The 26,363-nt window shown below is 38.0% G+C and overlaps 3 protein-coding genes across 4 annotated transcripts in view; 2 read left to right on the top strand and 1 right to left on the bottom strand.

The window, feature by feature from the left end:
* Positions 1–3,114: 3,114 nt before the first annotated feature.
* mfn1b (mitofusin 1b) lies at positions 3,115–15,222 on the bottom strand. 2 transcript variants are annotated; one of them, XM_007542600.2, is made up of 18 exons: positions 15,056–15,222; positions 14,485–14,642; positions 14,269–14,404; positions 12,954–13,116; positions 12,156–12,280; positions 11,918–12,026; positions 10,948–11,055; positions 10,576–10,729; positions 10,211–10,278; positions 8,157–8,278; positions 7,755–7,881; positions 7,550–7,654; positions 6,604–6,706; positions 5,990–6,216; positions 5,733–5,903; positions 4,971–5,167; positions 4,658–4,792; positions 3,879–3,966 (listed from the first exon to the last, which is right to left on the bottom strand). In XM_007542600.2, the coding sequence occupies exons 2-18, from the start codon at positions 14,630–14,632 to the stop codon at positions 3,885–3,887; spliced, it is 2,280 nt and encodes a 759-aa protein (XP_007542662.1). In that variant the 5' UTR covers positions 14,633–14,642; positions 15,056–15,222; the 3' UTR covers positions 3,879–3,884. The 2 variants fall into 2 exon arrangements, with proteins under 2 accessions (XP_016521423.1, XP_007542662.1); XM_016665937.1 differs by lacking the exon at positions 15,056–15,222 and having other exon boundaries at positions 3,115–3,966; positions 14,485–14,632.
* On the top strand, positions 14,109–22,396 carry plaat1 (phospholipase A and acyltransferase 1). The gene is made up of 6 exons (XM_007542587.2): positions 14,109–14,248; positions 17,552–17,613; positions 18,316–18,365; positions 19,940–20,078; positions 20,544–20,812; positions 22,219–22,396. The coding sequence occupies exons 3-6, from the start codon at positions 18,339–18,341 to the stop codon at positions 22,318–22,320; spliced, it is 537 nt and encodes a 178-aa protein (XP_007542649.1). The 5' UTR covers positions 14,109–14,248; positions 17,552–17,613; positions 18,316–18,338; the 3' UTR covers positions 22,321–22,396.
* Positions 22,397–23,022: 626 nt separating this feature from the next.
* ftsj3 (FtsJ RNA 2'-O-methyltransferase 3) overlaps positions 23,023–26,363 on the top strand; it is an 8,996-nt gene continuing 5,655 nt past the window's right edge. Inside the window, exons 1-9 of the mRNA XM_007542574.2 lie at positions 23,023–23,214; positions 23,345–23,450; positions 23,848–23,894; positions 23,980–24,059; positions 24,174–24,273; positions 24,356–24,550; positions 25,014–25,129; positions 25,298–25,402; positions 26,184–26,284. Of these exons, the coding sequence (XP_007542636.1) occupies positions 23,148–23,214; positions 23,345–23,450; positions 23,848–23,894; positions 23,980–24,059; positions 24,174–24,273; positions 24,356–24,550; positions 25,014–25,129; positions 25,298–25,402; positions 26,184–26,284 (917 nt within the window). The 5' untranslated portion in view covers positions 23,023–23,147. The remainder of the gene's footprint in view (positions 23,215–23,344; positions 23,451–23,847; positions 23,895–23,979; positions 24,060–24,173; positions 24,274–24,355; positions 24,551–25,013; positions 25,130–25,297; positions 25,403–26,183; positions 26,285–26,363) is intronic.

The following is a 26,363-nucleotide window of genomic DNA, read 5'->3' as shown; positions in this document are numbered from 1 at the left end:
TGTTAGGTAGAGGGACCGGGTGTAATCTGATGTTCAAGTGTTACTTCCTCATTCATCTGTGCCAATGTGCTCCACAGACCCTGAGCTGTGAACCGAAAACTAGTCTGTACAATAAAAACAAAAACAAAAAACAAAAAAAAAGAACATTGCTAGCGTTAATCAAGTGCCAACTTTCTCTGTCATTTTCCACCCAATCTGTTGTCTGATCTGACAGGTTGACTGCTTCCGTTTTTGTAACCATAAGTGTCATTTCTGCTACCAAGCTCAAAGACATTCAGACGTTCATGTGTTAATTACAGGACTAAAAGGTTTGGATTTAAAGAGACAGGACATGATTTTGGAAGTACTCTCTCGTTCTGACAGTTCAACAAGAAGATGCTTGAAGAAACATTTAACGTTTTGGGTCTAATTTTCTCTCAGCTCCATCAGCAGTAGATTCTTGACATTGTGGGTTTTCTTAACCTATTAAAATGTAACTTGAGCTGTTATAGTTGTTTTTTTTTTTGTCTCTGAACACTAATGCAGCAGGAATTTGTCTGCATGTTAACTCTCAAACATAGCTGGTTTTAATCAAACCAGTCATAACCAAATGTATATGTTCTGTAATGCAGGATGAATATTTTTACCACTTTAGGAAGTGACTGAATCTAAACTGAAAGGTGGATGATTTTAAAGTAAAAAAAAAGAAAACATCTGATTAGGAGTTCCCCTGGCAGTCTGTGATGCTGCTTTGGTCAGGATGGAAGATCCAGACTGGTCAGGCCAGTATCATTTCAGCTTCACGATAAAAACACATTTGGACTCCTGGACAGCTAACAATGGGCTGATTGAGGATATCAAGCTATACCAAAGCTAAACAAAAATTTCAAAACTGCAAAAACTGTTCATATTATTTACATCCTAATTATTTTATTTAAAAAAAAAAAAAAGAAAAGCAAGTCCTGCTGAATTGACTGGCGTTTTCTCCAGCAGTGTTGACCATAAAGCAACGGCAACCTTTTGCTGTGGGCTGCTGGTCAGCTTGCTGAAAAAACATCACAGTACTGTTTTACTGTTCCTTGTTTACAAGAAACGGTAATGGGGTGGAAATTGAGGAAATGTTTTAAAATGGTTGTAATTTTAAAACGGCATAATTCATGACAGCCTAGGATTATTTCCTATCATCACTGGTTGTATCTTTGCATTATGTTGGATGTTTCTTCTCATCTTCCCTAAATGTTGAACATGTCAGTTTCTCACTTTGTTGCTGTATGAATCTTAAAAAAAAAAAAACCACCATGACCCTCAACAGCTGAGAGACAGCCAGTATGAGATGATGATATTATTCGGTAAACAAACCTTTTATGCCTGTGTATTTCTGCATTGTTAGCCGCTGGAGCCTGGAGTAGAAACACTCATGTGCCTGTGCAGTTCACTCATGCAGGTCGAACAGTAAACCTGTAAAACCAACCATGGTGCTTGACTTCATTTAACTTTTTCGTCAGTGTTGCTTCCCCGAATGTTTGGGGTTTTTTTCCCCTCCGGTTTTCTGACTGATCAGGTCGGCTGACGTTACAAACTGATCACGTGTGTGCGCCCAGAGCCAGAGGTTCAGTGTTGAAGAGGCGACGGCTTTCATGTGTCTGACAGTTTGGTCCTGTCGCTGCTGCATGAGTTCAGTCTGTAATCGAGCTCCAGTTTTATTTACAGTACGACAAAAATGTCAACATTTCGACACCCCTGCTTCTTTTCTTTTTTTTTTTTTTTTTTTTTTTTTGTTGCACTAACATCACAGAACTGCACTGCTCTTTGACTACAGCCTACTGTCCTGACATTCTGGTTTTTATTTGAGGTTTTTCTTTTATTTATTTGTTTGTTCGAAGCCATTAAAGACCGGGGACTTGGTGCCATCATAACTCTCTTTACAGTGCTATTGTGTGAAATTATAATCACTTGTTATGAGATAATTTTTATAGTCTTTTTCACACCAGACCTTTTTTTGTATTTGTACAGTGGCTTGGTGATACTGATATGTTGCCATGAGTTATTGTAACCAATAAAAAAGCTTTTAATCAACAATTTCAATTCTCACTGATTTATTTATTTTTAAGTTTTTGTTCATAAAAGCCTTGCAGCAGATTTTAACCCATTTAAGCATTTGTAAAATGGTTTTAAAAATGTTATTACTGCATAATGTAATTGCATTAAAAACTAAATATCCAACCATCATCTTAAGCTGTAGGCCATGAATCTTACATTAAGAAACTTTTGAGCAAAATCACCAAATGCGATGAAAAACTGACTACAAAATACATGTACATGTAGTTAATTTGAACTTTTAAGACTTTTTATTTTAATTAGTAATTTATTTCTTGTTTCATTGGTTTATAAATATACCGTGAGAAAAGAACGAGAACATGCCATTCAACTAAATAGATGTGAGCTGATTTTTAGGAATTGGTAAGCAGCTAACAAAAATGAAATTTGTTTGTAAAATTGCCCATATCTACAGAATACACGGCTGTAAATGGACCCAAGGTCAGGCAAATATTCAAAACCAGCTGTTAAGAGGAGTGGAGCTGTCATAAATTTTTTTTTTTTAAAAATCGCAAATGTTCTCATTCATGCTAACGCAAATAACAGGGCAGTTTTACGCTGGGGTTATCGAACATTAATGTAAAATGCATTAGATAACATAAAAATGGATAAAAAAATAAAAAATAAAGCAAGAGCATCATCCTTACACTGGTTCTGCTTATTAACTTGAAGTGGAAAACAGCATGTGGTGGTTCTGCTTTTGATATCAAAATGGATCCTGGACGTATTGAAGCCATGTCCCACCTTAGCTTCCCTCATGTCAAGGTCATGATGTCTGCCATGTGGGAAACAGACATCAAGGGATGAGACGCAGTTCAGTAAAAAATTATGTCCCAATAAAAATGTTAAATGTTTCAATCTCCACCCATTGCCTGTGTTGTGGTTCTGAATGTGTATCAGTTTTAATTCTGGTTGGGAATCGCACAAAATAAGTCAAAGCGTCACGAATCGCACTTTTGACACCCCCCCACCACCACCCCAACTTAAATGCTTGTAAAAGTGGTGCAGTGCTGTCAAAACGTGAATGCAAACACAAAGTCAAGTTTTAGATAATTTCAGGTTTAATGCAATCTAGCAAATTTTGATACACATTTGAGAGGAAACACAAAAGTTTACAAAACGCAGTGATGTGTAACTGCAAGCCCATTGTACTATGTATAAATAAAATATAATATAAAATATCTGATGATAATTAAAGTCTTTGAACTATACAGTTTGGATTGTTAGAAAATAGAAATAAAACTACAGTACATGCTTTCCTTCCAGCTCACGATTACAGTGCGTATATTTAGTATTTCCTTACACTTTTAATATAACGTGTTTATTTTTTTTCCACTTACAACTGATCCCGTTTGAACAAACGTCTGCAAAAGTCTTCATTTTCTCCATAAACAATAATAAAAAAGGCATCTTTGCAATTAAAGTCACAGCAGGTGTCAAAAAACTGAATCCAACACGTGGCAATCTGACCAATGCCTGCTGCCCCCTGGTGGAGAGAAATTTCACAACCACTGTTCGTTTAGGTAGATTTTTCCTTTTTAATTCAACTGCTTTTTTTGTGAGCACCTGATGTTTCTGGCTGGATTAAGAACAGGGAAAATACTTAATTTTTCCTGTGAAACCTACAAAAATAGCAAATGTTTTTTGTTTTTTTTTTCTGAGCACAAAGAGAATCTTTCACAAAACAAAAAAGTCTTAATATCTGAGAAACATTGCAGGTTCATTTGTTCCGAGGAACATCAGCTTTGCCCCCAGTGGCGTGCAGAAAGAGTTCCATGTTTTGGTTGACTCAGTTTCCAGCATCGCCATCAGCAGACTGCAGAGTCCTGAGGCTGCAGGTACTGCTTGGTAAACTCCTCCAGCTGTTGCTCCAGCTCTGTAGCTTTATGCCTGCACAGAAAATAGAAAAATGTATAAAACATGAACCAAATTTACCAAAGAAGTTTGTCACCCACTTTTTGGCAACAACTAAATGTTTTGTTGGTGTCTGAAAAACGAGCGGTTTCAAAAACCTCCCGATTATTAAGTCTCAATCAGCGGGCACTGCCCTGTTGCCTAGCAACCCCAGCTCCAGTATGTTTGGTCAGCTGGTTTTTGAAGCACTCTGTGCAAAAACAACATGTGAGGAACACAAACCTGTCCCAACTTGTTCAAGAAAGCACAATATGTCCGCTTTTAGTTAGCAGATGCTAATTTAACTAAGTTTAAGCTGCTTTGCAAAATAAAAAATAGGCATCAGTTCTATCTGTAGATGTACAAAGATGGCGATGGCAGCTGTACCTGCAGAAAAAATTAGTTCTACAAAGTTTCTACACGGTGAGGCTAAATACAAAAACAAGGCACATTTCATTTTTTTTTTTTTTTTTTACATTTTTTGAAAATCATGTTCATTTTCCAAAATTATGGAAATACTTTCTGCTGGTATATTTCATAATATCCTCAGAAAATCCATTAAAGTCTGCTAAATAGTTCAAGGAGTATAAATACTTTTGCTAGACACAGTAAAACTTGCTGAATTATGTGAGAAGCTACAAACTATTCCCCTTATTGGTGTACTCATGAGAGCGCGTTCAGGACTCACCGCAGAGTCTTTGAGCAGCTCTGGACGGTCTCCAGCTTATCTATATTAGTGGTCAGCTGACGGATGTTTGCCTCCAGGTCCCTCTCCGTCTGATCCACCTGCTGACAGAGCCGAGCAAACGTCGTGGCCATTTCCCTGCAGACAAAGTCACACCGCTTAGAGGAGGAGGAAGTCATGATGAGGGGAAAATGGATTTCAATAGGTTTTTTACAATACTGCAAATCAAAGTTATGAATATAGTCACTGAATTTACCCAACAACACGTAACAAAATGATCTTTCAGTTACCAGGTTATTGGACAGGCAGGACTTACTGTTGGACCTGGTGGCTGCAGTTCGCACTTGTAAAGCTCACGATGAGCTGCAGTTTCTCAGTAGCGAACTCCACAAACTGCCGCTTCAGAGTTCGCTCTCTCGCTTTTGTGGTCCAGGTGAGTCTCTCGTACAAGTACAGCAGGCCGTAGAGGGAAGCCGACAGGGCAATACACCTCCAGCCGACTGCTTTCCACACCTTGAGAGCAAAAGACAAAACAAACAAAAAACAGTCAGAAGCTTTAAGACAAACTGTTAAGAGGATATCTGCAGGTTTCAGCAAGTCAAATTTAAGACCTTTTCATGGCACCTTGAAGGAAATTTAAGACAGAAAAATCTATAAACAGGTTGGTTGAGGGAACTTACTGGTCAAGTATAGTAAAAACTGTGACACTGGCTTTGTGGCCATGATAAAGGCAAAAAAAGCGTTAGCTAGGGTATATTAGCAGCTAGTAGAAGATAGCCTCAACCGTCTCAAGTCAAAGAGCGAAATGAAGACGTCTGGATGTGATTCAAATTTCAGCTTGACAAGAAAATAAAAATCTTCATTAATTAGTCCTGCCATGACAAAATTTGAGACCTGAGGTCAATGTATTTAAGACGTACTTAAATGTTTTAAATTCATTTGAGACATTTTATAGTCCTAATTTTTTTCCAGACTTTTTAAGGACACATTTAGACCATAATTAAATAGGAGGATGTTCTGATCTGTAGACGCTTCTGTGATGGTCTAAGGTTGACGAACACAGTTCAAATGGACATACCACTCCTCCAACAACGATGATGCCCATTGAGGTGCGGGAAGTGATGGATGCCAAGTTGGTTGCCATGGCTATCATCAGGTCTTCCTGGGTCATCAGAGCCTTCTCGTTGGGCGGTGCTGCGATGGATGGGGGCTCAGACGAAGGCGTTACAGGGACTACAGCTCTACAGTTCTACAGAATAAAACAACTTCAACTTTAGGCTGGTTTACCCCCAAATACACAACATGAGGTCTCATTACGCCCATCTCAGTAGCTACCTGGTAGTTTGGATCTACAAGTTTGAGAGCTCTCTGTGCATTAACAGAACCCAGGTAGCGGTGCACTAAAGCCTTCAAGCCCAACGAGAACTGGAACTCGATGTTTTCCTGGAAGTCACTGCAAATGGCAGCACAGTTCAGGTCGTAGCTCAAGTCGAACGTCTTTTTGGGCACCAGCATGTGGACTTGGCTCTGAGCCGTTGAGGGAAGCAAAGGCACCATGCTATCTGAAATGTTACACACACACGAAAAACATTAGTATTTGAAAGAAAAAACAAACATACACATAGTTACCCGTCTTCATTTTTTCAAAAAAAAAAAAAAACAAAAAAAAAAACTTGACTTCAATGTTTAGTTTTGTAACAGCACCCTGAATATTTTATCAACGACCACATTACCAGTTTACCTGCATCAGTGTCACAGAGGACACAGCCTGCATGCAGGTCTGAAACGGTGACACATTTGTAGCATAATGAGGCATGTGGTGAAGGCATTCAGCAAGGACAAATATAGTACAGTCAGGTGACCAAATGCTTCTGATTAGGTGAAGTCAAAATGATCCAGTGAAATGTATTTTCTATAAATCAGTTGGGATTTCTTGTCATGTCAGTTACCCATCATGTATTGCTGGGAAGACTGGACAGAGGCATTGATGGCAGTGGAGCAGCGGAACGCCAGGTTCTTTCCCATCCCCTTTTCTACATACTTCAGCAGATCCTGCCAATGACAAAGAAGGAAGTTCAGCTCAGCTAGAGAAGAAACACTTTCCTAAACCGATCTGATGCAAAAATAAGTTTGAAAAAGTTGCACAAATTAGATGGACTGGAAACTCTCTCCATATTTTACCACTCTACTCTATGGTATTTAATTTAATACTGCAAGATTAACACTCAGCACAAGTGCAAAATCAGGAGAAAGATATTTGAGATTCTGCAAGAAAATCCCTCAGAAGATGAATTCACTTTATTCTAATGTTGAAGAAATGATTACAAGAACCAATGCAGTCTTCCATCCGAGTTCACCACTGAGCTCATAGCAAAAACAAACATAGCGAGCATAAATACTTGTGATTATGATTGCGTACATTACAATACAACTCCAAGTTGCTGTTCCAGAACCAGAACTCAAACTTTTCAGGACTTTTTCAGGTTCTGGTTCTGATCTGCTCTGCTCTGAACCAGAACCAGAACCAAACATAGAGAAGCAGCATTCAGTTTTTTATGCTTCACTAATCAAACTTCCAGATCAGTGGAAGTTTGCTCGACTGCAAAACAGCTGAAACTCTGAATTCCTTTAAATCAAAGTTAAAAACCTGCAGATTTAAAGTTGCCTTTGATTAATAATAGCTGGAACATTGATAAATAAATTTGATATATATTTGCTTTTTGCTTTTGATGATGGGATTTCACAAAATGTCATGTTTATTTTATGTTTCATAATGGGTTACTGTATGATGTTTCATGGTGTGAAGTACTTTGAATTGCCTTGTTGTTGAAGTGTGCCAAATTAACTAGAGCGATCAGCTCTTTTTTTTTTTTTTTTTTACAGAGTTTTACTTACAGCCTTGTAGAGTTTGAGGACTTGATGCGAAGGGTGGAAATCACCGCGGAACTCGTCAACAATCACATTAAGACGGTTGATCTCCTCTCCCATAGCGATGGACACCTGAGTGTAACACAAGTACATAAGTCTGACAGCATATTTACTGGTGTTTTGGTTGCTGTTATCCGCATAGGCAGGATGAAGTCATCCCACTTCTTGTTACCTTGGACTCCACATCGTCGCTGATGGCTTTGATCTTCTTTTTTATTTCTTCAGTCAGCAAGTTGAGTTGATTCCTGACAAACTCCAGCCGGTCTCTCTGATACTCTCTGTCCTCCAGTGCTGCCACTCTGAAAGTCCAAAACGAAAAGTCATGGCGGATACAAGCGCCCAAGCAACTGACCAGTCAACTGTGTTTACTGCATTTACATTTCAACTGAAGTTGTTTTTAATTGTTTAACCACATTACGCTTAACTTTAACTACTCGGAAGATTTCTATTATGTAGTTTACCTGTTATAGCCTTTAAGACATTGATAAAAAAAAAAATGTTTATTATGAACTGTAAAATTCTTAATAGCTGTAACAGAAAAACAAGAGTGGAAGACGTGCAGAGGGATGCTCACCGTTTCTCTGCTGCTTCAATGTTGATGGCATCCATGATGTTCTTGACTTTTTCTATGATCTGCTTGGCCCTGATAGTGTGCTGCTCAAACTTTGTTTTCACTGCTGACTGCGAGATACACTCCTGCGAGGCCACAACACACAAGTTTACTGTGACAGGTACGCTGGGTGCTGCCGGACCGCCTGCATGAGTTAAGCATGCGGTGTGGGGACAAACAGGACAAGATAGACACCTGCTGCTTTTAACCAAAGATAAAGGCAAAGAAGTGGAGACACAGGCGTGAAAATGACGGCAGCAGAGTGTGTACCTTGTGTCGCGCAGCCCACATACAAAAGGGTCACGGCTTGTGTGTTGGCTCAGCCACAGAAAAGTTTGGAAATAATAGAAACTTATGACAAACCAGACAAATTGTAGAACGAAAAAACCGAAAAAAAACATGTCAAAACAAGAAAACGTAGGAATGTGGTGTCCTATGGCTCTAGAGTGAACAAAAATTTACGGACATAAAAGATTTATCTTGACATTAAAAACAACAGGAGGAAACTCATCTGTTCCTAACAGGATGTTCGTTTAGACTAACGTCAGGAAAAGTTATTGTCTATTCTTATTTGATCTGTTCAATGTTAATCAAACTTAAGCATGATCTTTGTTATGAATAAATACAATCTGGAAGTAAGCCCAGTTTTCATGATCTGACGCACTTACACATTAAATATTAGACTAAAATCTCCAGCCAACTTGCTGTTTATAACTGATTACTGGAAGGAAACGGGCAACTGACTTCCTTGATTTAAATATGTTTTAGCTAAACAGAAAAGCTCTAGCTTAGGTTAGTTCATAAACACAGCTTCAGTCAACAATTACCAATGTTTCAAGGCTCAAACTTCTAAGTAGTTTTGCTGATTTTCTCAAAGATACAAGATATATGTTGCTAATATATTAGCAACATATACCATTTTGCTAAAATGGTATATGTTGAGATGAAAATAAAACTGAAAATATTAAACTGAAAAATGCAAACAGATGTCAAATGAAACCAAACAACTGTTAACCTCACCTAAGTGAATCTAGACTTCAGCAATGAAGACGCAGGTTGAAGAACAGGCACGTATTTAAAGGGCCCTACAGGTGCCTGCTCTGAGTGGGGAAACATAAAAAAAACTGACCAGGAGTTTTCCCCCATCAGACTAACCCAGTGTTTGTTTTAAGATTTTATGATTGGTGTTCATGAATTAATCTTCCAATAACACATAATTATCAAGTGATATTTTGAAATTTTATGTCAACTTTAAATATTTTTTAACTAAAAAACACGACGAGCTCCTGGATAAATGACTGCCCAACCTCCGGGCTTAGCAAGTTTTCTGGGGAGAGACCTTGGACCCGTTTCTCTGCACTGCAATCCTCCAAAAACCTCTGAGTGAAACAAAATCAGTTCAAACATTCACTGGAAGTCTAGGTTTACAGCAAACTAATGTGGCGGCTCTGAGCTGGCTCTCTGGTTACTGAAAACCACTATCACACTACATGATGAAAACTCTCTATTTTTTGCAGCAGCACAATTACACCAGAGAGATTTGATGCGACTGTTAGTCCAATAATGGAAGGAAAGCCAGTTGCAGGTGTTGATCCTGCTCTTATGTGGTTCTCATTTTGATAGGAGGGAAAGGTTGGTGAGGAAAAGGTGACAGGTGAAGACACTCATGACTGGGAAAAAAAAAAAAAAACAATAAAAAGACATTTATTACTGCAGCAGAACTATTGCACTTTGTTTTCTGAAAAAGTCACGGGCTAATATTTGCATCATGTCTTTGGTCATTGACTTACATCAATTGAACAGAGTAAACTAACCTTTCTAGCTGCATAAAAAAAACTCCAAGTCATTATCTGTTAATCAACTTGTATCCCTTCTCTGCTTTTCTGCAGAAAGGGGATTCAGTGAAGAGACCGGAAACTGAAATGACTGTCAGAAGTCAGTTTGTAATATAATCAACATGCCTTGCTGGTAATTATATTACCATATATTAAGCCTCAACATAACGCTAGTCTGTGTACCTCAAACCTCCTCTCAAAACTCTGGAACTCCTTTAGTCTCTCCTTGAAGCCCTCAGCCAGAGCGCCACCTGTGGGATAAAAGTATAACATAACGTTACATAAACTCTATTTAGAGACTTCAAATAAATTATATATATTATTTAAACCTTAAAAAAAATGATATATATAAAATTTAATTTAGCATTAAAAATGTTTGTTTGCTCTCTCCATTTTTTCACTAAGTAAAAATAGAATACTTAAACAACAAATAAGAATGGACACAAAAAATGCTGAATAAATAAACAAAAGCCATCCTTGAGACTACTACACAATCTTTCTCTGCCCTGGTTGAACAGAGTAAAGGATAAACTGTATTTTACGCTCACCTGTTTCCGGCATGCCCTGCGCTCGCTGCATCCGGGAGTTGAGCACCTCTTTTGCAGACACAAAGAAAATATGGTTGGGTGCCTGATCACGGTCGAGAACTCTTAGTTCCTCCACAAGAAAGTTCACACAGCGGTCTGTGTGCTGCTTCCTCACCTGCAAAAATAAATAATAAATGTATCAATATTAACAGGTTCGTTTTCAATGAGATTTCATGATAGAGTCGCAAAAAAAAAAAAAAAACCCACCAATATTACATAAATAAGTAAGGTCATCATACAAAAGCAGTTTCTAGGAATGGATTTTAGAGGGGCAGAAAATCAGAAGATCTTTTTGTTTGTGGCATGAAAGCTACAGCAGGAGTTTTAACTCACATCCTCCATGTACTCTGGTTCATTTGCCGAGGCATCCCAGCGATTGTTAAGGATGAAGATGTTTGGCTTTGAGAGACGCTCGTTCACTTTGTGGAAAAAATGTTTTTCCTAAATGGAATACAGACACAAGGTCAATAATATGCTTCAGAAAACAAACTCAGACAAGTCCATGGCAGCGAAAAACGTCAGGGTGTATTCGGTACATCGTTTTCAGCTAACAGAAATGTTCTAAACGAAAGCTGTTATACAACCTCAAAATACATTTATTAATCTTCTGTCGTGTCAGAATTTGGTTCAGGTCCAGTGGACAGCCAGCACAGGAATGTGAGTCTGCTTTCTCTTTAAGAGCAGCAGTGACCGTGTTTAGCTTCACATTGCATGAATGCCTGAGCGGACAGAGACAAGTGGAGCCTTTCTGAGGCTGCGTACTCACAGACGATTGCAATCTAACCAGCTCAGGATAGAAAGTGTGTACACAGGCCTCTTTAGTACACATAAGTGACTTGGAAATTAAACCGTTGCTGCTCAATTAAACCTTAAGTGACTACTAAAAGCATTTCATATGCTTAGTGTATAATGATAATGTTTCCTAACTTTATGGAATTTTTAAAATAAAAAAAAACATACCCGAGATAAGTCTGCATTTTAATTATGTACTTGTTCCATATCAAAGAACATATCTTCGTCAAACGTTATAAACCAAGAGCTAAAAAGAAAAAAGCCACCCCGCTACCCTCAACAACACATGAAGCAGTTACACCGTTAGCACAACTCTGCTTCCTCGCTAAGGACACCAGTCCTGCAAATCTCACGATGACACGACAGATTTAACAGACAGCACTAGCTAATTACAGGAATGACAGGTTATGCCAAGTTTCATAATGAATAAAAGACTTTAAAACTTATCTAACCTGCTTAACGCCTCTAGTAAAATAAATAAATCTCACAGGACGGCGGTGTAAAATAATACCGTGTTCATAAGCGTCGATTCAGAGTTTGCCACCAGCACAAAGACATCAGCGTCCAGGCAAAACTTGTCAATCCAGCTGTCCAGCTGCGTTGTGACATCTGTCCCTGGACTAGAGGGAGAAAAATGTCCAAACAAATGTTGAAATGGGGAAAAAACAATGCATTTATACATTAAAATAAGCTTTATAAACTGCTATGCAGCAGTCGTGCAGGTTTTCCAGGTGTGATTGTATGTCTACCTGTCTACGAGGACCAGGTCGTCTCGGAGCAGAGCACATTTGGTTTTTGGCCAGAACACCCGGACCAGACAGCCGGCGTCCAGGCTTTCATCCATGTGCAGAGCGTGAGCCAGCTGGTTCACAGTCTGCAAACGGGTCGGAAAAGATGGGATGAATGTTGGAAGAATAATAAACACATATAGACATACGCGTTTCATATTAACGTGGAGGGAAGCAATCTCTGACAATATATTAACTCCTAAACAGAAATACGCAACTGCAAGTAATCAAAATCATTCCTGAAATACCCGTGACCACCAGTGGATCAAATTATGACAAGGAGAAACATTTTCTTTTTCGCTTAACAAATTAAATCCTTAACCTGTCTTTAGGAATCGGTACGAAGTCTCAACTCTTATCAAGGAACAAATTCAATCAGACTGTGTTCTTAACAGTCTGACCTACTTTACTAACGCTTTCACAACAGCAAGAACATTTCAGTTCATCTGCATTTTTCCTGCCCCTTTCATTTTGTTTGACTAGATACTGAGAAGTGATATGAACACAATAAAAAGACAGAATATGACCCCTCATATTTCCTACTATACACTAGTTTTGTTCCAGTCTGAAAACCAAATAAATGCAGCAGAGTTAGTCTAGTTAGAAGGAAATCCATTACATTAAAATAAGCTGTGTTGTGAAATTCTGTTAAAACTTTACTTTAGACAATATAGTTCTGATGTAAAATGCGACAAGGATTAGACATATTTGCAATAACAAAAAACTGACAGAAGCTAAGACAAAAACTAAGAAGTTTACTTTAATGCTCTTCTCCTCTTCTGAGCCCTCAGTTTTAAGGTAGGCCTTCTCTTCATCAGTGCCTTCAACGCTCAGGAAGCAGTTAGTGGTGTGACCGATCCCGCTGGGCAGGACGCGGTCCCTCAGCATGGCATTAATCACCGTGCTTTTACCATTACTGGTCCTAAAGGAAAGCATCACAGGTCAAACAGGCCACTTCCTGTTACTCAAATCAAACCAAGATGTTGTCAGTGATTTTAGTTCAAAACCAAGTTCCTACTGTTTTCAATTAGGAGATGAAGCAAAAAAAACAACAAAGGTGTGCATATCTTACGTTTGTGACCTTTGGATGACCTTTGCAGTACATTATCTTTAAAGTTATGGTGGTGGCACAAATACACTTACTACAAATATCTTTAAAATGACAGTCAATAACATTTTAAGGTCATTTCACAAAGCTGAACAACACAGAGAGATGAGTCTTTGGCTCATCGCTCTCCATCGCTCAGAGTCCCTTCCTCAGCAATCTCATTTAACAAAACCAGCATGTTTTCTATGGGATTCAGGTCTGTCACTGAGACAACCCTGAAACAACTGTGACCCATAAATCTAGTGCTGAGGCTACCAGATTTATAGTTACCATGTCCTCATATAATGACTCATTCTAACAACATTCCTAGTAGCTTTGTAGGAGAAACAGGGCCACAGGATGACAGATCCTAGACCATACACAACAGTGTAAACGAGGTGTTTCCACATATTTAACCCTTATTTTTGTTGATAAAACGTTCAGTCCTGTGCTGACCAAGGCACACAGTTGCAATTGATTTCTCAAAAGAGTTCAACTAATAACACATATTTATTCATGGTGGTAGGACAGGAAATGCTTATTCCAGGCATGTCACCAAAACAACTAGTTAGCAAGTAAACATTACAGAGTGTAACATATGTCACTCACAGCAGTTCTCCCTCAGTGAGCTATGGAGGGTCCTACCCTCCCCTTAGATGGAAAAAAGCTAATAATTGAGGTTGGTACATTTTATTTACTAAAAGATAAAGTTGAAAAAAATATAACAAAAAAAGAGCAAATAAGCCACATATCACAGCCAAAGACCTTCAGGCCTTGAGATGTTTTTGTTTGATTTGTTTTGTTTTGTTTATTTTTAATTCTGTTATTTAAAAGAAATCTGCCATATACTTGTAAACATGAACTTACCGCAAAGTGAAAGTGAAACACACCTACCCAGGCTATTGTAATTTTCATCCCATATTAGAACAGAAAGGAAAAATCTCTACGGCAGGATATCAAGCCTCAGGTGAGGAGTGACGCATTTACCTGCCAAAAAACGCCACCTTCATGTGCCTGCGAGCCAGCACCTCCTTAATGACTGCGAGCTTGTCGGCATAGGTTTGAATCTCCACCTTCTGATCTTTAGTCGCGATGGTCCCCAGAGCCTCATTCCCACTGATGACTGTCAGCACAGAACAGTTTAAAAAAACTAAAAGACAGATGACAGCTCTTTAACGTTTAGTCAGAAGTTGATAAACTCACCTTCGACAAACTCTGATGTCTCTTTCACGTAGCTGAGAAGTTGTTCAAACAAATCGCTGATCTTCTTCTTGGCTACAACAAAGTGCTTTAGAGGAGAAAAGTCCCCCCGAGCTGAATCTGTCCGCCTGAACGTTTTAGTAGCAGCCATGGTGCTCAATCTAGAGACACAGGAGGTGTTACACAAACCGCATTTAATTTATTTACACTTTATAGACATCGTGCACAAAACTCACCATCGTACTATTTAGATTAAAGCCTAACAGGGCTAAAGTAGCTCCACAATATTGTGGCTACTCTGCAGAAAAGCTATCTTTAACAAAATTTAATACTCATTAAATCCATAACATAACTGACGCTTAAATTGCTGATATTTTAAAAATATTAAATAATTACTAACTAAACAGATATGTCCCTGTTTTCTAGGCTGCCTGCAGGCAAGCTACAAAACTCGAAGTGTAATATCTAACGAACCGCTATGAAGCTAGCACGAGTTAAGCTAGGCTAGTGAAAGTAGCGGCAGCGGCAATGTGGTCTGTTCTAACATTAGTCAGAAGTGTAAATATATCCTCACCACAGTCCTAATAAATCGGCGTCCACTTCACATAATACAAACACAGATGTTCTACGCTGACACTAAATATTCTCGCACTTCGCACAAGATTCGTCGCTGCCAACCTGCCTAACCTTCTGTTTGTATCCAGCACCGCTGCAAAGGCAAGCTAACCACCGGAAATACAACTTTGACACGTTTAAAAAAATAAAAGCCGTCACATTGCGGAAAATGAAATTTACACTTAAAATGTGTTTTAGGTCTAGTTTATTCTCTGCTAGTTTATTCTAGTGTACAAATAATGTACTGCTGAAAAAACAGTTTATTTATCCTATAATGGATGCCGTATTTGAAAGAAACATGTAGTTGTTTAGCAGATGAGTATTTGTATCTCAATGTCTGAAACGATCTCTGTCCATAAAATCCAGAACAGGCTGATACTGGCCAATCTCTGGCTTACCAAAACTTCTGTTGCTTGCTGGTATTTTGTGCATGGAGCATAACTTGAGCTCATAATAACTGAAAGGATTAAACTGCTATAATTATATTGCAATTATGTTATCATACTATATCTATGAGGTCCTAAAGGTTTATTAGAACCAATGAAAAAACTCTATAATTATAACTTTTACATTTCATCATCTTTTTGAATCTCAGAAGAATTTGACATGTTTTAAGTTAATTACAGTACATTTTCCTGATTGTAAATCTTTGTGGTTATTTATCAAATTATTTTTAAAGAGTTTTTACTCTTTTAAGTTTGACTTCATATATTTTCAATACAAGTTAATGTATTTTACAAGCTTCAGAATGATTTTTTTAAAGCCAAACTTGTTTTATTTTGAAATCTTCTGTTTTTTGACCAAACTGAGCCAGCTTGATGAAAATCAAAAAAGGGGCGGGAACTGGTGATGACTCGATGCCTCCATCGACCAATCAGCGAGCAGAATTTATGCAACCTTCAGCGCCCGGTTTACTGTAATCAAAAGTTTACGAAGGTCACAGCTGCATAAAAACACTAGTTGAAATATACATATAAAAATAAAAAGTCTGTAAGAATGTTCTACTCTTTTTTTTTTTTTAAAAAAAAACATTGTTTTATATGAATTTGTATAGAAACCATTCATACATTGGTTATATCCTTAATAACCAGAGATATAATTCACACATACATATAGCCCAAGTTTGTATGGGTTCCAATAACACATTTGTAGCATATTTGTATGTGAATAAACATATGATATAAACATTTAGGTCAGGAACAAACAAATGACCAAACAGATAAACAAATCAACCATAAGAAGAGACAAAAGAAGAAGGTAGGAAACACACACCACACACACACACACACACACACACACACACACACACACACACACATAAAGGCTGTCAAACAGGTACAATAGAAACCAATTACATTTCCCCACATCAACAATTTTCTTTAATCTTATTTACTACGGTCATACACATCTTATATTAATTATCTTCATCTACAAGTTTTGCATCTTTAACAAATGAATAAAATGAAGACCAAACCTTCTCAAATTTTTCTTGCTGCCCTTTTTGTATGTTATTCTTTCCAAGAGAAAAGTTGTTAACATTTGTCTAATCCAAAATGTGACACTCAGACTATCAGTTCTTTTCTAAAATAGTGCAATAGATTTTTTTGGCATGCAAGAGACGCATATCTATCAAAATACTGGCTATAGCTATGACCACTGGGTCCCAAGATAAATAGAGCAGGATCCATTAAAAAATCTTTTGAAATAATTCTTGCTGTTATTTTCCTAGCCTCTTAAAAAGCTGGTTTTGTTGCATTGGCAATGTAATAGTGTCCCTTTCTCCACCATGCATTTTGTAAACAAATCTAGAATATCAGGGTTAAATTTATTCAGTTTTACAGGCGTGATGTGTACTGTCACAGTCCATTCATACTGTTATAATCTAAATGTTGTACTAATTGATTGAATGTGAGCGTTGGTGCAGGTTAAATTCCACTTCTCAGTGGTAATTTCCACTCCTAATTCCTCACTACATTTTGTCTGAATTATATCACAATTTTCTAATTAAGTTGACATTAATAGATTATAAAGTTCTGATAAAACTAATGAAAAATTATGTTTTTTTTTTTTAATAAAAGCCTCCATTTATTTGGTTGAAATGTGCTTTTTTTTCTTCTTTTACTTTTAGCTTAACATGGTCTTTATTCATTTAGACTAAAATAGCAGTGCACTCAGTGCCTCGCATGCATGTGTCAGCCTCTTTGTGTTGTGACTGTCAATGACTCTATGTGTGTGTCTGTGTGCGTGTTTGTGTCAGAGAGACAGAACTTAGCAACAGTGGCAGCAACAGTGGCAGAAACTACAATCAGTCAGAACCGTGAACACAGAACAAGCTCCAGGAGAAACCTCCAACATCTAGTTTGGGATTCAAACAACTCAGCGAGTGCTTTTCATCCTAAATATTTTGAATCACTCTTTTTTTTTTCTTTCTTTTTTTTGCTGTATTTTTCTGTAGTTTTGCGTGGATTTAAGATGGAGAAGTAAAATGGTGAGGAAGAAAATACTGCTGGTGTTTGAGTAAGTATGACATTTCTAAGCCTTTACAATACACTGCTAACATAGAAGCAAGCTTATTATCATGTAAGTACACATAGTTTTATATGTTTCTCTTTTTTTTTATTTTTACATCAGTAGATTACTTTCTGAGCCTGATAGAGTTATGCTTTGATAATTAATTCATGGCCTTTTTGCAGCTTCACCATCATAAATAAATAATGCAATAGACATACTCTCTGCACCCCCAGGGTGATATACATTTCCCCTCATTCAATGGCAACTTTGATCCAATTTAAATTTTTTGATCACCAAAACTTTGATACTCATTCTCTCACACTTTAACTTGGTAAAACTGAAGAAAAAAAAAATACACAACTGAAAACAATCACGAGGCACTTGTTCCTTTAGTGAAAAACAACCTGAATTCAACTATTTTTCCCTCAGTTTCCACATTGTGTTGGTGCTATTGTAGCAGAACAGGCGACACAGGAGCTCATATGTGTATTGTGTGTGTTTGTGTGTGAGTGACTGTGCTGCTGTGTTCTCTATGTGACCTCTGTGGTGTACTTTTTATGTAGCATTCTCTTTAACAAGGAAATTTTTGTCATTTCCTCATTCATGTCAAATTTAACCAAAACCTAAAGAATTTTTCAAATTTAGAAATTCATTTGAAGAATTCCAAACATCTGATTGGCTGGAAATCTTGTCTCCTTTTGTCTGCAGAATTTGTGGAAGGATGATGTGGGATGGATAAACAACCACCAAACTCTGCTGTAAGTAAACTGAACATCTGTTTGCATTAATATGCTTTTTTTTTTTTTCCAGCTGTGAATGTAAGTACATGGACGTGTGACTCAGGATGGGAAAAGAAGAACCGGTTCTTGATTCTTTGTAATTGTAATTGGTTCCAATAATGTATTTGCATGGTGACGTAGGACACGCTTCATATTATGATAACCAAGATGGCGTCACGGAAAAAAAGATGATTTTAGGGCCAGTTGCAACATGTGGCTCTAATTACAATAAAAGGTCTTGGTTATTGTATTATTGTTATTGCTGTACTGTATGAATAATCATCTCATATTAACCTTTACAGTCATATTCAATAAAATTAGAATTCGGGTTCCGATGAGGCTCGTATGTCAGATAAAGCACGTTTTCAAAATACTTTTAAGACCCAAAAAGACCCCAATTCCTACATTAAGAATGTTTTTTAATTGGTTTGATGTCATATTCTAATCTTAAATATCATATGTCATTATATAATTTCACATAAGCAAGAAATTATGATTTCTTTACATATGTTAAAAAAAACATCTTTACTTGTGTAAAGATTTTTTTGGCTCAGAAGCTACTGAAAACTTTTAGCTACCCCTTTCATAGAGGCAGGGAGCTGTCAAAAAAGAAACTTTCAAAATAAAATAAGGTCTTCCTGTCACACTGCTGGACATCGATACATCCCAGTTGAAATTTTCTTCACTCTCAGGAGTGAGTCAGCCCGATCTCGAAATCGAACTGGCCGACATAGCGGATAAAGAGTTATGAGTGTCCAAGTTCAAAAACCCGAGAGCTGAAAGAAGTCGCCCATTAGAGGGCCCACTCTCTCTAAAGAGCACAAATGGAGTGAAATTGACAGCCTCCACAAATCTAACAAACTTGTTTTTGAAAAATGGAGTGTCATTCCTGAGACGTATGTAAACATGAAAAAGTATGTGTTTGGAGTCCTAACCCTGAGCTTTCTGACCCTTCTGCTGACCCTCAAACTGGTGACCTCATTGAGATATTCAAACCATATTTAGACCTGAAGCTGATGTAGTTTAATATATATATATATATTCAGGCGCTTCGGTTAATTGCTGGCCATGAAAGTAACCCGATCGAGGATGAGAGGATGAGAGCACACTGAACTGGACTTGTCACAAACGTTCTTAACTTTATGTTAATGTTTTAAAGCAGCTAAGCTGTGTCTTTGTCTTTTATTTATTTTAAAGTGTGCTAGTTTTTATTTTAATTTTAAACAAATATGTGAAGAACTCAAATAGGCCTGCATAGTTCAGTGATTAATTAATTTCAGGATAGGCCTATACATACACACTGCACTTTTGTTGGTTGCATTCCACTGATATAACAGGTTAAAAAAAGTTAAAAATTAAAACTTTTAAACATTTATAAGCTGTGTTACGTTTTGCAGCTCTAGACTATATTTATTTTGTGAAGGATGGGGCAAAATGGCTCTTTTGATAGGTTGCCAATCCCTGTTCTAGTTGTTTTATTTACCAAAACAGTCTTTTTGTGAAACAAGAGGGTAATTTGTGAAAATAATTGTCTTTTTTGCTCTGTGTATTAGATGGCCTCTAATGACCCTGAGCTTTCTGAGCCCTCTGCTGACCCTCAACCTGGTGACCTCATTGAAATATTCAGACCAGCATACCAGCACTGGGCTCTCTACCTGGGAGATGGTTACATCATCAACTTAACTCCTGTTGGTCAGTAGACAGAGACAAATCCCAGTGTTCCCATAGCTAACCTGAGTAAAACTCTGCCCTCCGTCCCTCAAATATGAAGCACCTGCTTACAGTAAAGTTCCTCTGCATTAAGTACACTCAACAGATGTAAAGCAGGATCTGTCATGGCTTAGCTAAAAGTTGATTTTCAGCCACGGGGCAAAGCTGTGAAAATGGATGGAGCTAAATAAAGGTCAATAATGGAAGAAACCTGTTAGAGGATGCAAAAGAATAGAGACCGAGGGCATAGGTACAGCTTCCTGCAGGAAAGCAAATATACAGTCAAAGCTACAATGCTTTTTCATAGTTGCTTTTTCAAGCTACAAGAACTGCTTTTCTTTTCATCTTGAGATATGAGGTTCAAAAACTCACTGACGTGTTGGTAACTTTAACTAAGATTTCTCCATTTTTTTTACCTTTAATGATGAAAAATGGTGTCTCACACAGATGAGAGCCAGGCAGCCGCCATGTCCAGCGTCAAGTCGGTGTTCAGCAGGAAGGCCGTGGTGCGCATGCAGCTGCTGAAGGAGGTGGTGGGAAATGATTCGTACCGCATCAACAACAAGTATGACGACAACCACACGCCTTTGCCTGTCCGTGAGATCATCCAGCGAGCTGAAGTCCTCATCGACCAGGAGGTGTCCTATGACCTGCTGGGGAGCAACTGCGAGCACTTTGTGACCCTTCTACGCTACGGGGAAGGGGTTTCTGAGCAGGTCCATGACTGTTTGCTTTGCTTTTTTCTAATGTGCCATCAGAGCATCGTCGACACATTTAACTCCTTAGACAATGCCTGTTGAATGGTTTCATCTTGCGGCAATTTTTTGTTTCTAAGAAATAAGTTCATGCCTCTCTAAACATTGACAATGGTTGTATTTCCTCAAATTGAAATACTGTGAAACAAATTCCCAAGAAACTTTCTAAATTGATCTTGATCAAATCTTTAGGGCAGGGGTCCCCAAACTTTTTCCTGCGAGGGCCACATGACTGTTCCCTTTTCTGGTCAGGGGCCAGTCTTAGTTTTTCGAGAAAGAAACCTTAGAAAAGTTTTGTTGACGGGGGGAGGAGAGTGAAACTGTGGACCGGGGGCGGGGGCTGGATTACTGCCGACGACATATTCGCGTTTGTAGATAGATTTTTACGCAGAATGCAAATGGAAAAAAAAAAACCCTGATCAAAACGGTGACTGGTACTGACTAGTATATATTCCATTGAGGAAAACTATGTTTCATATCTGCTCAAGAGCCCCCCTGGTGGTTGAAGAAAAATCCACATATATATGAAAAAAAAAAAACACTGAATGCTCTCTGGTATTGTTCAGGGGGCCGGACCAAATGAGGAGGCAGGCCAGATGCAGCTCGCGAGCTGTAGCTTGGGGACCCCTGTTTTAGGGGATCCGAGGGTCCTTTAGATTTCCTTTCTGAACTTTGCACTCATTTTCATTGCAGTGTATGAAACCTGCATATGCTGCTCTATTGAGCCCATATGCTCAATAGAGCAGCATATGGGCTTAGAAAACTGAAGGAGGTAGATTGAGAAGAGAGGGAGAAGGAACTGTTAGGCATCTTCAAAAATCCCAGAAAAAAAGCTTATCAAGGCATCTTTCTTTTGGAAGGAAGCAATTGGGTTTTTGTAATCAAGGAGAGGTCAGCCATTTTGTTTATTAGAAGCATGCAGGGAAGAGCTGGGCATTATCCATTTGTTTGTCAGTTTACATTTTGTATTAATGCCACAGAATTGATGTATATTGTTTCTCTTTATTTTAGTTTGAGGAAGTTTTATAAATGATTGTTTTAGTGTCATTTAAGCACAAATAGTTTAGGTAATAATCATCTAAGGCAAATATTTTATAATATTATGGGTTCATTTTTATGTTTTTATTTACAGTTTCACAAATTTGTCCAGGAAACATTGTTAATGAAGATGAAGACAAACTGATGTCAACTTTACTTTCAAGTCTGAGTTGTTAAATTTTTACTATACTCAGGACACTGTTTAGCTATCTGTCACTTCACGAAGCTCTATGTGTATGGGGACAGAATATGCTGTAGGCTTACTACTAATTCAAAATAAAATGTGAGTCTGGTCATGCTGAGTCCTGTGCTCTTCCTTGTCTCTGCAGGCTTCACGGGCCATGGGGGCCATCAGTCTGGTGACGGCAGCAGCCAGTGCCTTCTCTGTCCTGGGACTGATCAACACACGGTCCAGAAACAGGCCTTTCTGAACACTGAGATCTGCACTGGAGGCTGTTGTTCCCCAACATTCATGCAACTGTAATAAAAGAATGTGAAAACAAAAAATGAACTGATGCTAATGTTTGTGCAACTTATATATTCTTCACGTAGCTGTGAGTGTATGGGGGACAGAATAGTGAAAAAACAGCGTCACGTCAGTCAGAATGGTATGGAAGCGTGTGGAAGAAAGTCACTGGACATTTGAAATGATTGAAAAGGCTCCTTTGGACAGGTTAGAGATTTCCTACAGACGATTAGACAGACTTTTTCCACTCAGAAAAAACCACTACACATGTATTAGAGTGCCGCCTGCGAGTGAAAGGGGGAGGCGATGGCTGACAGCTGTACCCGAAACACGTAATTAGTAAGTCACGTCACACAACGCTTTATAGAAACGTAGTGAAATATACAGCACAGATATTTACTGTAAAAGTATGTTGTAGTCGAGTAAAAGTCGAAAGTATGCACGATTAAATCTACAAGTAAAGTACAGATACATGAAAAATGTACTAGTAACGAAGTACATCTACTACGTTTCATCCCACCACTGAATGTAGACAACAATTTTGGCATTAATACAGAAACGTTAAGAACAGTAACCCAACCAGAAGCGCTTTTTATAGACTATGGGTTGCATTATACTCAGCAGACAGCAGGTGGGGCCATCTTCTCTGAACGACATGGAAACACCAGAAGAAGAAGAGACAGCGTGACGTCAAACATCTGCGCAGAGACACTCACACGTGTTGTTTTTATGAGTTTGGGACAGTTGTGACTTTTCAGCACCGTAGTCCAGAATTAACAAACCAGGATAAAGATGGGGAAGAAGCTAAAAGTAGGAAAGACGAGGAAAGATAAATTCTACCATCTGGCGAAAGAAACAGGTACCGTAATGTTAGTAGAAAAAACCAGAGGCAGAGGGCTCATTGGTCGGTGTTAGCATTAGCTCTTGGTTAAGCTTTAGATTTTAGGAGATTTTATTGTTACATAAGGTTTGTTTTTTGTTGTCTTCAGGTTATCGGTCTCGGTCTTCCTTCAAACTCATCCAGTTGAACCGTAAGTTCCAGTTTCTGCAGAAAGCGAGGGCTCTGGTGGATTTGTGCGCTGCTCCTGGAGGATGGTGAGCAGCCTGACTACTTTTATCTCTAACATTACAATATCTTCAGACAGAGTGTGCAACATGACTGAGCTGTCTGAATAAAGGAAAGATAGTTATCTGCATTTAACTAACCAGAACGATCCCTGGCGTCGCAAAGATTTTGTGATTTAAGAGAGCAAAGTACAAAATTTAGGCATTTGAGTAGAATTTCTCTAGAGTTGAGTGTCAAAACAAATCATTTAAAAAAATAATCACAGGACATTTCAATGATATTAAGATCATGTATGTAAAATGTAAGCTTGAAATGAAGACTGTTGGACATTTGTACAGAAACCTTTCAAATAATGCCATAAATTTGCATTTGATAAAAATAAAGAATGCTAAATAATTTAATTATGATTGGAAATGTCCTTTCCAGGTTGCAGGTAGCATCAAAGTTTATGCCTGTTTCAAGTCTCATCATTGGTGAGTATAGTGTTGAAACACAGGTATTGAATTAAATTATCTGCGTGCTTGGTATGCCAACTAAAATTGTCTGTGTTCCTGTCAGGTGTCGATTTGGTCCCCATTAAGCCCATTCCCAACGTGGTGACGCTGCAAGAAGACATCACGACTGAGAAATGCAGACAGGTGTGAATGCCGCTCAATTCTTTTTCTGCCAAACAAGGAGTTCACTTTAAAACCGTCCCACAGTGTTAGAGAGTGGAGTTTGTTTGCCTGAGATGTTTTCCGTTTTCCAATCAGGCTCTCCGTAAGGAGCTTCAAACTTGGAAAGCAGATGTGGTGTTAAACGACGGAGCCCCAAATGTGGGAACCAACTGGCAGCACGATGCCTTTTCCCAGGGTAAAATAAACAAAAACATTGATTAAATTGTTCATTTCTGCTTTTGAAGTAGATTTAAAAAATCTCTCCTTTTCCTCCTCAGCTCACCTGACCCTCATGGCTCTGAAGCTGGCCTGTGAGTTTCTGACCAAAGGTGGCACTTTCATCACAAAGGTTTTCCGCTCCAAAGACTATCAGCCGCTGCTGTGGATCTTCCAGCAGTTCTTCAAGAAGGTGCAGGCCACTAAGCCTCAAGCATCCAGAAACGAGTCGGCAGAAATCTTTGTCGTCTGTCAAGGTAGGTGACAGCTAGAGATGTGACTGAAACGTGTGTTCTGATTTTAATATATTTAGTCATTTGAAAGGTTAGGACAGACCATGACAACCTTTTCAGGCATTCTGATGTAGTCTATAAATGTAGGAAATAAAAAAAAAAAACACCAGTCGATGGTTATCAGAAACATCTCGGAGGTTTTTTCAGTTAAGAAGAGAAACATTAATTATAAACGGTGTCCAGTGTTTTTCTCAGTTAAAAAACAATTTTTTTTGTTGATATCAGCAAAGTTAATTTTTGGTGCTTACCTGTAATTAAATTTCTTTTTACCCTGAGATAAAAAAAACAAAAAACAGTTTAAACATTGACATGCTAACATTAAATAATTTAAAATTCAAGGTGTCCTATTTTTCTATTTTTTTTTGGATAACTGTGTATGTAATATCATTTCTGCATATCTAAAACAAGCTCTTGTTGTGTTGAATAGGTTACGTCGCCCCAGACAAAATCGACAGTAAATTCTTTGACCCCAAGCACGCCTTCAAAGAGGTGGAGGTGCAGGTCAAAACTGTGAAGGAGCTCGTCGCTGTCAAGAAGCCAAAGGCAAGCACAATTCACCTCTTTATATCAGCTTCAGGCGTCTAAATATGTACATGGTACAATAAAAAAATGTATCCTGATCTTGATGACATGTTGCATTAGAAATGTACTGGGAAGCAAAGATCCCAGATATTTGACCTGCCATTGACCAAGCAGCTGTGTGCGTTGTAGGCGGAGGGATACACCGATGGTGATTTGACGCTGTACCACAGTTTTACAGTGACGGCTTTTCTAAAGGCCGAAAACCCTGTCGACTTTCTGGCAAAAGCCAGCGAGGTAAGATTGTTGCTATTAACTTCAACCTTTAAACAAACCTGTTCCTTTTTTTTTTAAATTCTTCTGTAGAAGAGTCATTTTAAACAAACATAGTTGAAATTTACTCATTGTTTGGCATGTTGCTTTTTTTTTTTTAAATGAAATATCAAAACAGTTTTAAAAAGTTTGGTAAATGATCAGTTACTAATTATTTCCCTTTCTGGTTAAAGGTAGAAGCATGCTATGTTTCCAGACATTTTTACTTTTCTAGTTTGCAAAACAGTAGATACATAAAATTTAAGTTAGTCGATATTTAAAACTAATAAATTCTTATCTTTGATTTGCAACATTATAGTCTAAAGTTAAGATTATTCAGGTGCCCAAAAGACACTAAAAAGATAATAGCATGCCTGTCAGTGCCTTTTGATTTCTTGTCAGTGTTTTAAACAGCTGCTTGTTAAACAATTTTTGTTTGGATCCTGAAGTTTTAAACCCAGGTTGTTGTTGTTTTTTAATATGTAGATTTTTACTATCATATTGAAGATATTTATTTGGTGTCAAATCATCATGTCCAGATTGAACAAACCTTAAGTGTTTTAAATTATAAAACCAAGCTGCTCTATGTGACTCCACATGGTAAAGAAGTTTTCAAACAGCCTTTATGACCCTGTAAATCAAGTTAATTGTTCAGACATCTCTAGTGTCCAGAATCTTAAGAGTTATCAGGAAAAACTAGAAAGCTCTTATTAATCTCTGCTATAGCATGAAATATCTATTTTAACTCTTTCTTCCGTTCTTTCAGATCAAATTTGACAATCCGCTCTTGGAATCTCACTCGGCCACCTCCAATGAAATAAAGGAGTGCTGTCAGGACATCAAAGTCCTGGGGCGCAAAGAACTCCGGTGGGTCATTTTAGCTGGTCTTTTTTTCAGTGATTTTCATTCAACTATTGAAGTTAAGATTAACACCTTTTAGTTCTTT

Source organism: Poecilia formosa, unplaced genomic scaffold (assembly GCF_000485575.1).
Source record: "Poecilia formosa unplaced genomic scaffold, Poecilia_formosa-5.1.2 Scaffold10, whole genome shotgun sequence".
In the NCBI taxonomy this organism is placed as follows: domain Eukaryota; kingdom Metazoa; phylum Chordata; class Actinopteri; order Cyprinodontiformes; family Poeciliidae; genus Poecilia; species Poecilia formosa.
The sequence above is the reverse complement of the archived record's forward strand: the minus strand, read 5'-3'. Positions and strand labels throughout refer to the sequence as shown.